This window comes from Gekko japonicus, unplaced genomic scaffold (genome assembly GCF_001447785.1).
Source record: "Gekko japonicus isolate JY-2015 unplaced genomic scaffold, Gekko_japonicus_V1.1 scaffold10, whole genome shotgun sequence".
Taxonomy (NCBI): domain Eukaryota; kingdom Metazoa; phylum Chordata; class Lepidosauria; order Squamata; family Gekkonidae; genus Gekko; species Gekko japonicus.
In genome coordinates this window covers 3,038,864-3,054,934 of record NW_015167526.1, presented here as the reverse complement: position 1 = coordinate 3,054,934, position 16,071 = coordinate 3,038,864, and the positions used below count along the sequence as shown (strand labels likewise).

The 16,071-nt window shown below is 49.9% G+C and overlaps 1 protein-coding gene across 1 annotated transcript in view; it reads left to right on the top strand.

Moving 5' to 3' along the window:
* The window catches only part of CUX2 (cut-like homeobox 2), a 110,144-nt gene extending 96,254 nt beyond the window's left edge, over positions 1–13,890 (top strand). The window contains exons 17-21 of the mRNA XM_015413250.1: positions 2,066–2,083; positions 6,701–6,970; positions 7,815–8,003; positions 10,952–11,225; positions 13,101–13,890. Of these exons, the coding sequence (XP_015268736.1) occupies positions 2,066–2,083; positions 6,701–6,970; positions 7,815–8,003; positions 10,952–11,225; positions 13,101–13,890 (1,541 nt within the window). The remainder of the gene's footprint in view (positions 1–2,065; positions 2,084–6,700; positions 6,971–7,814; positions 8,004–10,951; positions 11,226–13,100) is intronic.
* Positions 13,891–16,071: the final 2,181 nt, after the last annotated feature.

Here is a 16,071-nt window from a genome sequence, read left to right as displayed (position 1 = left end):
GGGGTTGCCAGAAGTCATCTCCCACTTAACGGCACCTTACACACACACACACAACATTCCTTGATGGGGAGGGAAGGCAGTGTGGTATAGCCCGATCTCATCAGATCTCAGAAGCTACGCAGGGTCGGTACTTGGAAGGGAGATCACCAAGGAAGGCTCTGCAAAGGAAGGCCGGGGCAAACCGCCTCTGCTTCTCCCTTGCCTTGTAAGCCCCTTGCTGGGGTCACCGTAAGTCATCTGCCACTTGAGTGCCCTTTCCACACACACACGGTCTAGTCTGCCATTCCCAGGACTCTACCACCCCTTCCCAGCAGCTTTGGAAGCTCCCGTGATTGACGCATCTCAAGGCCTGTAGGAAGAGGTAACAGGTGTTGGATGAAAAGGAGGTTTTGATCCCGAAGGTTCCTACCGTTTTGTTGAGAAATCAGACCCGTTCGGGGCCCGTCGTAGCTCCACTGAGGTTGGAGCAAGACATGCAACAGGAAGGAGCGGTCGGGTTCTGGTAGGGGCCGACTGGGAACGTACCATTTCAGAATGCGGGTGGGCTATTACATTCCCGAAGGCCCGCTCCCACAAGTCAGTCCTGCAAAAACCGGAAACGAGATCAGCGCCGGAGATCATGTAAAGTGCTAGATTTGTTCCTTGCAGGGGAAGGTCCTAAGGGGAAAAATGTTGTTCTCCACTTTGCCGCATCAAGATTCTACCTGGGTGTTTATACCAGGCCTGCATCTGACTATATTGGGGGGGGGGGGCAGTGCCAAAAGCGTGGTGCTGGTGGTGGTTGTGTGTGCGCGTGCGTGTAGAATTTTGCAGACTGTGAAGATGGCCGTCTGACATCTGTGCTGTGACTCTTTATGAATTTAGGCAGATTGTGAGAGGGAGGGCAGGAAGGGAGGAGCCAGTGCTTGCCTCTCATGGCCCATTCTCTTATGCCCGGGGTAATGCCCATTGTCACTTTGCGGTCAGGAAGGAATTTTCCTCCAGGCCAGATTGGCCTAGGCATCCTGGAGGTTTTTTGCCTTCCTTTGGGCACAAGAGCAGGGGCCACTGGGGGAATAGGTGGGGGGGAGGTAGCGGTGAATTTCCTGCATTGTGCGGGGGTTGGACTAGATGACCCTCGGGGGTCCCTTCCAGCTCTATGTTTTCTGTGTTTCTAGGAAGTCCTTTTTTTAAAAAAAATTTTTTAATCATTTTTAAATAATCATTCTGGGACTAAACATCTCCTGGTGGTTCCAGGTCCCAAAGAGGCCAGTCTAGCGGCGACTAGGGCCAGGGCTTTTTCAGTGGCAGCTCCTACCTGGTGGAATGAGCTCCCAGAGGAGATCTGGGCCCTGCGGGGCCTTGCACAGTTCCACAGGGCCTGCAAGACAGAGCTCTTCCGCCAGGCGTTTTAGTAGGAGCCGCCACGACTGTTACCATCTGTCTACGACTGTTACCATCTGTCCTAGCCCTTATTACCAACTCGCCGTGAGTGCAAAAGTGGTGGCACTGCGTGGAGCTGTGGCCACTAAGGATACCATCCTGATGACGTCATCGGTTCCCTTGTTAGTTGTTGTGGAGAGCACTTATGTTGCACTGAATGTTTTTTAAAATGCAGTTTTAATGTTTTATGTATTGGGCATTGGCCCCATCTGTACGCCGCCCTGAGCCCGTTCGCGGGGAGGGCGGGTTATAAATTTAAATAAACAAACAAACAAACATCTAAGGCATTAAACAAGCGACAACAAGAGTTAAGGATCAAGACCTATTATTTAACTTTAAAAACTTTTCTAACTTTTTAGGACATTTATCAACCAATAAAAAGGCAAGAAGTGCTGATAACTGTGCTACCTCTGTCAATAAGGAGAATGTGTGGACTAGAATAGAGCTAGGTATCTAGACGAGATTTCTGATAATTTCTACTCAGTACTTCACGTATATTATTTCCACAGTCCTTACAACATCCCTGCAATGTGCGGCAGTATTATTATCCCCATATTGTGAACACGGGAGACAGAGGCCGCGGTGGGGCCTAACATCTCCTAGTGCAGTAGTGGCGAACCTATGGCACAGGTGGCACTCAGAGCCCTCTCTGTGGGCACGCGTGCCATCGCCCCAGCCAGGCCCAGACCATCATTAAAGTGTCGAATTCTCTGCCAAATAATTTTAAGTAAATGAAAGTATTTGGGATTGCTTTCCTTACTTTGTTTGGGTCATCTTAAGTTAATGTATGAGTTGTTTTTTCTAAAGTAAAACCTCCGTATTCAGGTTCAATTGCCGTGTTGGCACATTGTGATAAATAAGTGGGTCTTGGGTCGCAGTTTGGGCACACGGTCTCTAAAAGGTTTGCCATCACTGGCCTAGTGAGTCCGTGGCCGAGGTTCGTCGTGGGGTCAGGTCACATCTTGTGCCAGTTTACAAATGTGTTGTGCCGTGGGTATGTTGTTGGAGCGTTCTTTTCTACTGCTCTCCGGACCATCACAGCTAACCAGTGGAACGACCACTCACTGTAGTTCCTGACTTGTTTTCATTTAGAACAGCGTTTGAGTCCAGTGGATCCTTTGAGACCAGCCGCGTTTAATTCTGGAATACCCAGAATGAAACTTTGCTGGTCTTAAAGGTGCCACTGGACTCAAACTTTGTTCTCTTGTTTCAGACCCACATGAATGTGTCTTCATTTAGCGAGACCCTTTCACACCACTTTCTCATAACTCAGTGGTTTTTATAAGAGCAGTTTAAGTGATCCTAAAGAAGACATAAAATCATAGGATCCTAGAGTCACGAAGTTCGAAGGGGACATACAGGCCATCTAGTCCGACCCCCTGCTCAATGCAGGATCAGCCTAGAGCAGTGATGGCGAACCTTTTAGAGACCGAGTGCCCAAGCTGCGACCCAAAACCCACTTATTTATCGCAAAGTGCCAGCACGGCAATTTAACCTGAATACTGAGGTTTTACTTTAGAAAAAACAACCCATACATTAACTTAAGAGGATCCAAACAAAGTAAGGAAAGCAATTCCAAATGCTTTCATTTACTTAAAATTATTTGGCAGAGAATTCGACACATTAATGATGGTCTGGCCCTGGCTGGGGCGATGGCACGCGTGGTGCCCACAAAGAGGGCTCTGAGTGCCACCTCTGGCACCCGTGCCATAGGTTCACCACCACTGGCCTAGAGCATCCCTGACAAGTGATTGTCCAGCTGCTGCTTAAAGACTGCCAGCGAGGGGGAGCTCACCACCTCCCTGGGCAGCTGGTTCCACTGTGGCACAACTCTGACTGTCAAAAAGTTCTTCCTAGGATCCAGCCGGTACCTTTCCGCCCTTAATTTAAACCCATTCTTGCAAGTCCTCTCCTCCACTGCCCACAAGAACAGCTCCCTGCCCTCCTCCTCTAAGTGACAGCCCTTCAAATACTTCAAGAGAGCAGCCGTGTTCCTCCCCCCACTCCTCTTCTCCAGACTGAACGTTCCCAAGTCCCTCAGCCTTGAAAAACAGATAAAAACCAAGCAACGAAAGCATTATCATAAAATTACCTTCTGCATCCGTGCAGATATGAGCCGCCCTGAGCCCACTCATGGGATAGGGCGGGGTAAAAATTCAATAAATCAATGATAATAATATACAACCCTGGGTAGTCAGGCTGTATGCTGGGGGGGGGGGAGGTAGAATCACAACAAGCCTGTGAGGTAGTTTAGGCTGAGCGAGGGTGTGGCAGGTCCCAGAATCACCCACTTATCTTCGTCACCGAGTTGGGATTGGAACCCTCCTCTCCCCAGTTCTACCCTGGCCCTGCCGTCACAGTATCACACCGACTCTGGGAGAATTCTCTTTCTAGAAAGCACAATTTGGTGTCGTGGTTAAGTGCGCGGACTCTAATCTGGGAGAACCGGGTTTGATTCCCCACGCCTTCACTTGCACCTGCTGGGTGACCTTGGGCAAGCCGTAGTTCTGATAAGAGCTGTTCTTGAAAAAGAGCAGTTTCTGTCAGAGCTCTCTCAGCCCCACCCACCTCACAGGGTGCCTGTTGTGGGGAGGGGAAGGGAAAGGAGTTTGTAAGCCGCTCTGAGGCACCTTTGGGTAGTGAAGGATGGGGTATAAATCCAATCTCTTCTTCTTCTTCTTCTTCTTCTCGTTGACCAAAATAACTCATAATCCTTATTTGCTTAGGACCAATTGGTCCGTGCACATTAATAAATCGAATGAATGGAACATTTATTGCTTTCCTTTTTGACTCTGGGATATCCATATCTTGAGCAACAAGAAAGCAAACCATCTACTCAGCCCGATACAAACATCTGTGCGCGGGCACGCAGAACACGGCGGTTTTTAAAATCTTTCTTTTTGAAAAGGCGGCTCCTTACGTCTTCCCGATGCCGGCTGTTTTGACACACGCGCCTCTCTTTCCAGCCTCCTTAATTAGTGTGTTCAGTGAGATTAAACCGTTGTGCGTCTCCTTCAGATGGCTCTTTGAATGGGATGTTTTCAAAACTTTGCGCCTGTGATTGAGGAGCGGCTGGGAGTTTCATGTTAATGGTACACGAAACTCCCTTTAATCTAAAACTGCCACATAACACACACAAACACCGCCGTAAGGTTTGAGGTGTAGCAGTTATTTATTTAAGCAATTTTTGCCCTGCTTGGGAGAGATACGCCTGTCAGCTCACTATCCTGCAGTCATAGCAAGAAGATTAAATGCATGAACATTAACAGATTAAAAAAAATAAAGTGACAATATAAGTTAGAAATGCACAACAGCAGTGGTTCTAAAACACCGGAAACCTGCAGCAATCAGAATTGTGCAAAATGAGGTTCCCCCGCCCCAGGTCGAAACCTGGCCCTTGACTGTGCGTGGCCATCTCATACTCATGTTGGTTAGCAAGTGTCAAAAAGGTAACATTTGATTGTCTATGTCTCTTTACAAATTCACACATCTCTGCAACCTTTGCTGTACCAATCGGCTCCTCGCTGGCCAAAATTCAAAATGAAGAGATATCAGAAATTATGGAACAAAAATTTTTTTTAACACCCATAATGGCTTTGTTAAATATAATTCTGGAGAGTTTTGTACAAAAAGATGTCTATTTGTTGATTTTTGTTTTGACAACTGCTAGGATATTGCTGGCTAAGTTTTGGAAACTAGAGAAAACCCCAACAAAGGAGGAAATAAAGACTAAACTGCTTGAACTGATACAAATGGATAAACTAAATGCAGGGCTATTTGGGGGCAGGAACGCACAGGAATGGAGTTCCGGCTGGCTCCCAAGTTGGCCACGCCCAGCAGGAACTCATTAGCATAATAGGCCACGCCCAACAGCAGAAACTCATTAGGATTGGCTACAGTAGGCGTGTGTGGCCTAATATGCAAAGGACTTCCTGCTCCAAAAAAGCCCTGGGTTTTGACAACAAACAAGGTAAACAGAATAAGAAGCAAAAGGTGGGTGTGGCTAGATGAGCACACTTCTGGTAACATGGGGGTGCGGCCTAGTATGCTAATGAGCTGTGTTGTCAGGTGTGGCCTAATATGCTAATACGTTTTTGCTGTTGGGTGTGGCCAATTATGCTAATGAGTTCCTGCTGGGCTTTTTCTACAAAAAAAGCCTTGACTAAACGTGATATTACAAGGGAAAGACGAATCCATTCATACGACTAGATGGGCAAGAGTATACAAATGGATAAATAACTCTTGGAAAATGTAGACTCGAATGTATATGGTCTTCTATATGTAATACTGGACAAAACTGATAAATAACACTTTTTAAAAAATCAAAATGAAAAGGAGGAGGGTGTTTTCCACACGGGGACAGGCTTGTGCAGTTTCCCCCAATAAGGCACAGCAACAAGGGGGCTTCCATGCATCAATTTTCCCTGCCCCAGTCCCCCGCCAGTAGCCACTTTCCCATACACCACTTGGTCATTTTCAGTTATTTTTTTAATTGGCAATTGAATATCATTATCATATAACCATCTGTGTATCAGGTTCTCTGAATTTCCTGCTTTCTTTCTTTTTTTAAAGTAAGTCTCTAATGCCTCTCCCATTATAACTCCACAATTAAAGGGGATAGAGACTGACCTGTTTTAAAACAAATGGAAGCTGGGAATTCAAAGGACATGAGATGTGGTTTGTTATAACAACATAACGATATTCAACTGCTGAATTAAAACAAGAAAGGGAGGAAGACGTCCGTGTCAACACAACCTGCCTGTCTTCTCTGTCATAACCAACAGCTTGCGAGTGGAATAATTTTCACGGACGGGAACGGACCTAGAGCCATCCTGAATACAAGGCAACTCATATTTCTATATCTACAAGCCGATCCATAGAACTGTAGATCTGGAAGGCCCCAAGAGAGTATCTACAGCCGAAAGATAAGCCAGTTTCAAACCAGTTTAACCAGCATGACCTTGCCCCTCCACCCGCCCTGGGAAACCTCAGATGCTGAGAACTGATGGTCAGAGTTCCCTCAGTTTGTCACAGAATGGAGCGGCAGAGTTCCTCCATTGCTGGCAACCACGGCAATTAGGGCGTTTTCACACCAGCTTAAAGTGACACACGGGTTGTGCCGTGAGTCTCTGTCATACATACACATGGTGAATGTTGCAGACGTCGGGGACAAGCCGGCGCGCGTAGGTTTTGTGGGCGCGGGAAATGCAAACACCGATTTAAGCCTCCTACTCTTGACTGTCACCTGATCTCCCTCTTCCCCCTTTTGTGTGCGCAGCCAGTCCTGGGGAGACCCAGTCGTCCCCCTCCCCACCCCCCAGTCCTTCGGAGCAAGAGAAAAGCCCCCAGGAACCCCTGAGTCTGGCTTTGGAAAGCAGCAAAGAGAACCAGCAACCGGAGAGTCGGTCGGCTTCCGTGCTGAGCGGGAAGGCGTGTCCCAACGGGCAGGGGTCGGTGGGCATCCAGGAGATCGTGGCCCTGTCGCCGGAGCTGGACACGTACTCCATCACCAAGAAGGTCAAAGAGGTCTTGACAGATAACAACCTTGGTATGGACGCTTGGGGAGTCTCCCAGCAGATGGCGGCAGGATTTGGGGCTTGTTACAGGGAGGGAGGCCACCAAGAATGGTGGGGCACTGCTCTCAGGCAGGGGTACACAGCCGGCTAGCATTTCCCATGTAAATCTGGCTTATATTGAGGTTACCTTGTGTGTTTAGTCCAGTCACCGTTAGTTAGCGGAGGGCTTAAATAAAGCCACAAGCGCAGGAGCGTCACTTTACCAGGTTACTCAGCTTACGAAGCTACACAGAGCCACCTTGCGAGTTTAGAAGAGACATACTTCCCCCTTTCTTTGAGAAGTACACTTTGGATAGGAAAGAGCAGAGGCAGGACAGAGAACTGGCTTAGTAGCTCGTGCAGGTAGAGAGCGTGCAGGTAGAGAGCGTGCAGGTAGAGAGGAAGTCTCCATTCAGAGTGAGAGAGAAGCAGGAAAGGGAAATTGGTCCCTGAGATCACAACCTGCATATCAAAGAGGACAGTGGCAGAAGAGTGGAGACAGGAAGAAAGGTCAGTGTGCCTATCTAGCTGTCTAGCCTCTCTTGCCACTCAGTCTGGAGGTCTGAGACAGGGGACATCGCGTCTGGAGCTCCCAACAGCTCACAAGGGGAAGGTCCCCCGGAGGACTACCTGTCGTGCTAGGAAAGAGGATGACGGTCATGTGGACGTTTCCAAAATGGAGCCATCCCCATGTGGAATTGGCCCGTTTGCCTTACAGATGTGATGGTGGCTTCCAAGATGGTGGCAGTATCAAAACCGCTTCTCGGGCACCGCCGGACCCGCTGTGGTTCCCGACTTGTTCCCGACTTGTCACTACTGACTTGTCTCTCCCACCAGGCCAGCGGCTTTTTGGAGAGAGCATCCTGAGCCTGACTCAGGGGTCGGTCTCGGACCTCCTTTCGCGGCCCAAGCCGTGGCACAAGCTGAGCTTGAAGGGGAGGGAGCCCTTTGTCCGCATGCAGCTCTGGCTGAACGACCCGCACAACGTCGAAAAGCTCCGGGACATGAAGAAGCTGGAGAAGAAAGGTGAGGCTCTGAGACCCAGGAGTGTATTCACACACGGCACGGGGGTCGCTGGCGCGGAGCCGTGCGTGGAAGGAGCCGCAGCCAGGCACTGTGTCGTGTGGGCTTGTCGGAAGCCTGATAAAGGGCCAATGTTAAAACCCCCCGTGCGAACTGATTCTATACAAAAATGCATGTGTTTATTAGGAAGACGGTTAGAAACAAATATGGGCCCAGTGAGGGCCTCGTTACAAATTGGAAGATGACCTGAACATGAGGGCCAAAACGAGTGACCTGGCGCGTTTCTGCCCCTTGGGGGCCTTCTTCAGAGGTCAAACAGTTTGAGGTACAGACAGACACATGTGACACTGAAATAACCAGTAAGTTACTAAATGTAAAGGTTTCCCTTGCTTGAAAGTCAGTCGAATCCGACTCTAGGGGGCGGTGCTCATCTCCGTTTCCAAGCCGAAGAGCCAGCACTGTCCGAAGACTTCTCCGTGGTCATGTGGCCGGCATGACTAAACGCCAAGGCGCACGGAACGCTGTTACCCGCCCACCAAAGCGGTACCTCTTTATCTACTTGCAATTTCTTGCTTTCGAACTGCTAGGTTGACAGGAGCCGGGAGCTCACTCCGTCACGCAGCACTTGGGTCTCGAACTGCCGAACTACAGATCTTCCGGTCTGCAGCTCATCTTCTTGACCTCTGAGCCACCGCGGCAGTAAGTTACTACTGGACCAAAAAAAGGAAAGTTAAGCAGCAAGATTAATAGACACGAGACATGTTTATGAGGCCTCTTAAGATGAGAGTCATGCATCTGGTGCCAAATGCCCAGCTGTTGAATTAGAACATCTTCCAGTTCTGGTCCAGAAAATACCTGTGTGACTATCAGATGGAGTGTCCTCAGGGGTCGTTTCGTAGAAAAAGAGCTAGGGGAACTCATTAGCATAACTCATTAGCATATGCCACACCCCCTGACATCACCAGAAATGTGTCATAAGGCCACACCCGCTGACATCACCGGAAGTGGAAGCCCCGCGAAGGCCCTCCCTGGCCCCAGGCAGGCAGGGGTGGGGAGAGGCAGGGAGGAAGCAACTTACCCTCCCTCTTCTCCTGCCTCCTCCTGGCTGAATGAGGGCCGGAAGCGGGGCGTCCGGAAGCAGGGGGCGGGGCTTCGTCATGTGCCCCGCCCCCCATACCTCACCTGGGGGAACTGCGATCCCCCCCAAAATGAATTCTGAGTGTCCTCAACAAATACCAGGGTGGTCTTGTGCCTGCTGTTGCCCCCCCCCCCCGAATTACACCGCTTGCCGAGATGTTGTGCAGCTGTGAAGAGCACCAGCATCTCCGGCGCAAGCTCCTTTCAGCCGAGTTGGGAAATGAGCAAAAGCATTGAGCCAATATCCCTCCCCTTTCCACTTAGCTGATAAATTTGCATTCTATGTTCGGGACATTTATCTGCAAAATAGTTTCCAAGGGCGGCCGCATTGGTCTGTAGTAGACCAGCTAGATTCAAGCCCAGTGGCGTCCGAGAGACCGACAAGGTTTTCGGGGTGTGAAGCTCATACCCCCCGAATTTTTGCTATTTTGGATGGTGGTAATTGCAAATGGGAGCTGCGGTGGCTCAAGTGGTTAAGACGCTGAACTGCAGGCTGTGGAAGGTTGGTAGTTCAGCAGTTCGAGACCCGAGTGTGCCACATGACGGAGTGAGCTCACGTCTCTAGTTCCAGCTCCTGCCAACCTAGCAGTTCGAAAGCAAGAAATTGCAAGTAGATAAATAGGTACCGCTTCGGTGGGAAGGTCACAGCGTTCCGTGCGCCTTGGTGTTTAGTCATGTCGGCCACATGGCCACGGAAACGTCGTCGGACAGCGCTGCCTCTTCGGCTTTGAAACGGAGATGAGCACCGCAACCCTAGAGTCGGATTCGACTGGCTTTCGAGCAAGGGAACCTTTACCTTTACCTAATTGCAAATGTGTCTTTCCGTGAGCTGCTGAATGAGTCCTGCCATCCTACTGTTGGCTGATATTGCTGACCTGGATAGCCCAGGCTAGCCCGATCTCATCAGATCTCGGAAGCGAAGCAGGGTCGGCCACGGCTAGTATTTGGACGGGAGACCTCCAAAGAATACCAGGGGCGTGACGCAGAGGCAGGCAATGGCAAGCCACCTCTGAAACGTCTCTTGCCTTACAAGCAAGTCTAGCTCGCTACCTAGCGGTGCTTAACCCTAAAAGGGCTAGAACTTCTGGCTGCCAGACAATCTTAGGATCTCCTGGCGACACTACACACAATAAGTCAGAAAGGGAACACAGTGCTGCTGATATCAAGAAAACAAAATACACTCTGAAAAAGCAATTTCTTACAATTATATAGAAATAAAGACTTGCGCAAGTTTGTTTGTCTAGTAATTATATTAAAGTTAAGTGCAATATTATAATAGAAGGAAACTTTATTAAGTGGAACTTTGAACGTACGTGTACAACATGTCTTAGGAAATACGTCTTAAACATATATGTGTACCACGTCAAAGGACAAAAGACACGCCGCAGCAAAATGCAGCACAGAATACAAGTCAAACAAGGTTGCTCAACATCATCCGTAACAACTCAGGGAAAAATTCAGGCACTGAGATGGCTTGTGTTCTCTGTGCTTTCGGCAAGCAGTAATTTAAAAAGCAGGTATATCGATATCTTTATGTGGATGATATGACTTTCCGGCAAACTAACATGTATCCCAGGTAAGTTTGTATTTCCAGTTCTTCATCAGAGTCAAGGATAAGCATTTTCATATGGAGCTCCCAAATGTCATGAAAACTCACACCAGTTCCAATACACGAGGAACAAGCTGCTTCAGACTGATGATAAAGATACTGTTGGCTCATGAGGCAGCCCTCCTGGTTTGGGAAGAGCTGACGAACGGAGACTATAAGACTGCCTCTTAAAAGCCAGGTGCTTTTCTTTCTGTTCTGCATGTAGCGTATTTGAAGCGCCGCTACGGGCTGATCACGGCCGGCTCAGACAGCGAGTCTCCCAGCACCCGCTCGGAGTCCCCCAGCCCCAGCCTCCAGTCCCAAGACCTGAGCCTCCTGCAGATCAAGAAGCCGAGGGTGGTCCTGGCCCCGGAAGAGAAGGAGGCCCTCAAGAAGGCCTACCAGCTGGAGCCGTACCCCTCCCAGCAGACCATTGAGTTGCTGTCTTTCCGGCTGAACCTCAAGACCAACACCGTGATCAACTGGTTCCATAACTACAGGTACGGAAAGGGGCGGGCTATCAGGGGAGCACCCCCCTCCCCTGCCATTTAGGAGCTTCACCCGGGCTGCTTCAAGCAGATGTCAGTGCCTTTGCCTGCTGACCTCAAAGGACACTGCAGCGCACTCTAGGGCTGTTCACTCAATTCTAGCGCAGACCGGATGAAGTCACAGAAGGGTAGCAGGGGTCACTGGAGGGTATTAATTGTTCTTGTGAACTTTCAGAGGACTTTGCTGCCCTCTCTCTTTTCATTTGCCGTCAGCACAACCCAGGCCCATAGCTATGGTGGGGCTCTGGGGGGCTCTGCCCTTTCTTAAAGGCTAACATGAAAGGCTCTGCCCCCTCAAGAATTTCTCCTGTAAATTTTTTTTTCAATCATTTGAAAACATTTTTTAAAAGGTGTGCACTCCTATAAGCAGAGTGGGGTGCTGTAGTTGACTCATTCCCGCACTGAGCAAGGGGGTTGGAGTAGGTGACCTCTGGGATCCCTTCCAACTCTGTGTGGAGAAACTGGTCTCCTTTCAGAGAGTTTTTCTGCCTAAGTGTTAGCTTCCTTGACTATGGAAGTCATCACCCCCACCTGCCGGCTTGTTATCAGAGTTGTTGCTCAGGCTGGCAAGAAGTGATTAACTTGCAGCAGCTGAGAACTGTCATCTAAAGAGGCCGACAGCTTGCAATTTAGAGATCTGTCCCGGTAACAGCTTTCTATTCGCTACATGGGCTTTTCTTTCTGCACTGAGAACTTCAGCCCCAGCGGGGGGGAAACTGCCCCACGAGCCACAAAATCCTGGGTACGGGGCTGGCACAGTCCACTGAGGTGTGCCGTGCTTATTCCCATTTTACAGAGCAGGTGTTCTGGCTGAGATAGAGAGCCTGTCCCAAGCTCAGGTGCCTGGGAGAGGTGAGACTTGAGCCCAAGAGCTCCCAGGTCGACCTGCAGCGTTCTGTCCCCTGGACCCCAGCGACTCTCGTTCTTGCTAAATTTTGCTACGCCAGTTTGGTGTCGTGGTTAAGTGCGCGGATTCTAATCTGGGAGAACCGGGTTTGATTCCCCACTCCTCCACTTGCACCTGGCTGGATGACCTTGGGCAAGCCATAATTCTGTCAGAGCTGTCCTTGAAAAAGAGCCGTTTCTGTCAGAGCTCTCTCAACCCCTCCCAGGGTGTCTGTTGTGGCGAGGGAAGGGAAAGGAATTTGTAAACCACTCTGAGACACCTTTCGGTAGTGAAGGGCGGGGGTATAAATCCAATCTCCTCCTCTTCAAGAGAGCCAGTTTGGTGTAGTGGTTAAGTGCGCGGAGTCTAATCTGGGAGAACCGGGTTTGATTCCCCACTCCTCCACTTGCACCTGGCTGAATGACCTTGGGGGAGCCGTAGTTCTGTCAGAGCTGTCCTTGAAAAAGAGCAGTTTCTGTCAGAGCTCTCTCAGCCCCACCTCCCTCACAGGGTGTCTGTTGTGGGGAGGGAAAGGGAAAAGGAGTCTGTAAGCCGCTCTGAGACACCTTTCGGTAGTGAAGGGCAGGGTATAAATCCAATCTCCTCCTCCTCCTCCTCCTCTTCTTCTTCTTCTTCTTCTTCTTCTTCTTCTTCCTCTTCTTCTTCTTCTTCTTCATCGAAATGTTGGCACCAGTGTTCCCTCTAAGCAGAGTTAGTGTCAGCCAGCTCACCGTTCTTTAGCCTCCGGTTCACACATTTTTGTCCTAGCTCAGGAAGGAGGGCTCCAGAGCAAACTAATTTATGCAGTAGCCAAATTGCTTGCTCACAACTTTCATGCCAGGAGCTCACAAAGTAGAGTTTTTGCTCACAAGACTCCACAGCTTAGAGGGAGCATTGGTTGGCACCTGCCTTGGTGAGCTGAACTGACTTTCCTTCGGCAGGTCACGTATGCGCCGGGAGATGCTGGTGGAGGGCACGCAGGACGACACAGACCTGGAGCCCGGCATGACCCCGGCTAGCAACTCCCTCAAGGGACCCCAGCAGCCTCAGAGTCCCGACTCGGAAGGAGAGGACAGGAAACCGACCTTCAGAGACGCCGAGTGCCAAGGGGGAAACGAGTCGCGGGTGCAGATCAAGGAAGAGCAGGTGGAGGCGGGTGAGAAAGACGACTGTCCGGACGACCGGGATTCCTGCAGCCCGGACGGAGAGGCGGAGCCTCTGTCCGAGCCGGTCCTCAAAGAAGAAGAGGTGGAAGCCGCGTGCACAGGAGGCCCCGACGAGACTCCCAGCCTCCCCTGGGGCGGCGACCCGCATAGCAAAACGCACGCCTCCGGCGCTCCCAGTTATTCCTCTTTGCATAACCCCGCGGAGTTAGACAATGGCGAGATCCCCCACCCGGACCCCATTAGCTTTAAATCGGCCTCCGAGTCCTCACGCTGCAGTCTAGAGGTCTCCCTGAACTCCCCGTCGGCTGCCTCCTCTCCGGGCCTCATGATGTCCGTCTCTCCCGTCCCGTCCTCCTCGGCCCCCATCTCCCCGTCCCCCCCGGGCACGGCAGCTGCCAAATCACAGAGCTTGAGTCCCGCCACAGACACGGGCTGCACGGCCCCGAACGCCAAGCTCCCCACGAACATCCAGCGGCGGCACGAGAAGATGGCCAACCTCAACAGCATCATCCACAGGCTAGAGAGGGCAGCCAATCGAGACGAGGCCCTGGAGTGGGAATTCTGACGCCGGTTGGCTGGATTGGGCTTAGAAAGCAGGGGACCACAGTGGAGTGTATATAAACATATATATATATATATCGATATATAGATATATATATATCTATACACACAACCACACAAACACACACATATATATTTTATTAATTTCACTAAGGATTGAGGAAGAAAACACACACACCCAATCCTTTTAGTTTGGGGGGGGGACAGTTGACAGCGATTCCCATTAGCTTGTTTTTCTTAGCTGCTGACAGAAGACGAAAACTGACTTTTTTCATTTGTTTCTTTTTAAATGTGAAAATGAAACAAAAAAAAAACAACACCCGGGAACACTTTTAGAAGAAGAAAAGGAAAAAAAAAAGGTTAAAATAATATTTATAGACCTCTTTTAGATATTTTAATAAAAGGAAACTTTGGAATTTATTAACAGCTCAGCTGCTTTGATATTAAAAGATAGCTATAAACTGTATCAGTTGTGTCATTAAATGTCCACTGAAGTCCTGTAGTTTGCCACTGGATGAGATTAAAAAAAATAATTAAAAATCGTACAACCCAGACTCGTCGATCGAAGCCATCGAGAAGCACTCTGAGAAGGACCGAAATCTGACTATGCTTAAGTCGCCGGAGGGGGGAGCGTATTTCCCCCCCAACTTTGTCTGCAAGATGCCTCATCGCTAGACCTTGTCTTATAGTCCACGAAGACTCTAAATTTGGAATCTGCGACGCCATCCCGAGTCCATTCTTTAGTTCTGGTGGTATGTTTTGAAACCCTTTTTTTGTAACGCAGGGGGGGGAGGGAACAGAAAGTGTTGCGTGCCGTTGTATATGTTGTAGAGATATGTTTTCAATAGCCTTCCTGAACAAGATGTAGCATGGTTTCAGAACTGATCTCCATAGTCCCGATGCTTCCTCTAGCTAGTGACCCTTGAGAAACAGAAACAGAGGTTACACGTAAGAAGAAACCCCCAAGGAGAGAAAGTAGAATCCAGCGGCGGTCGGAGGCAAACGTCTTTATGCCTACGGTTGAAATCTTTCACATTTTAAAAAAAAGGTGCACTCGGCAGCTGAAAGTCTGGAATCTGTTTGGTTTGGCGAAGATAGACTCGAAGGATAACCAAGACAAACTCATACCGGTTTACATTTTTCCCCCCTGTGCATGAAAAATCACCAACTTGTGCAAGCGAGCACCGTCCCCGAAGTACTAGCTCCGTGTTCTGTTTTAGGAAGGAGCAAACACTGAGGTGTGCCCAGTTGCAGCACTAAAGTTTTAAAAACCGTCAAGTCGATCCAGAGCCCCGTATGTGATATGATGTGCGCCTTGAGCTCGGGGACATGGGAGCTGTGTCCGTGTTCATTACAGCGGTGGCAACAGAACTGCATGAGTCTGGTGGGACGGTGGGCGTGTCCTGGAGCTGCCGTGCACACGCAAGACAGCATCAGATGGGGTGAACAATATTTACTCAGGCGTGCCAAGGGCCAGGTATTGCTTTGGAGGCTTCGCTGGGTTGCTGCTCAAGCCAAGAATCTCGTGTTTCAGCTTCCGGAAAAAACAGTGCTTTCATTGTCCTGTTTTTCCTTTTAAAAGGGATCGAGTTTCTAGTCCTCGTTGCTGCGGAAAGACGCCTGAAAGCGTCCTGTAGAGATCTCAGAAGCTGAGGGCGGCTACGCAGAACAACCAGGTGTCAGGAGGATGGGAGCGCTTCAGTGCTTTGTAGGTAGGATTTTTCAGGGTGGTGATTCCCTGGACCTAGGGATGCCAGCCTCCAGGTGGGACCTGGGGATCCCCCGGAATTACGGCTCATATCCAGACTACAGAGATCTGTCCCCCCTGCAGCAAATGGATGTTTTGGAGGGTGGACTCTGTGGCACTGTACCCCAGTGAGGTCCCCGTCCTCCCCAGGCTCCGCCCCCAAATCTCCAGGAATTTCCCAGCCTGGATCTGGCAACCCTACCCTGCCTGTCCCCCCGCCGGCGGCCCAGGGAACCTGGCAGCCCGACCCAGACCCCATCTCTGCAATACCCCTGCTCTTACTGCTTCAGGAGTGCGTATCCTTCAGAAATGGTCTTTGAAGACCACATCCAGGTGTGCGAACACTTATTCTACATGCTACACAATCATATAGAACAAGTGCCATCAGGAGGTCCAGTAGCGGGGCCTGGACACCAGGAGCCCTCCCACTGTTGACAC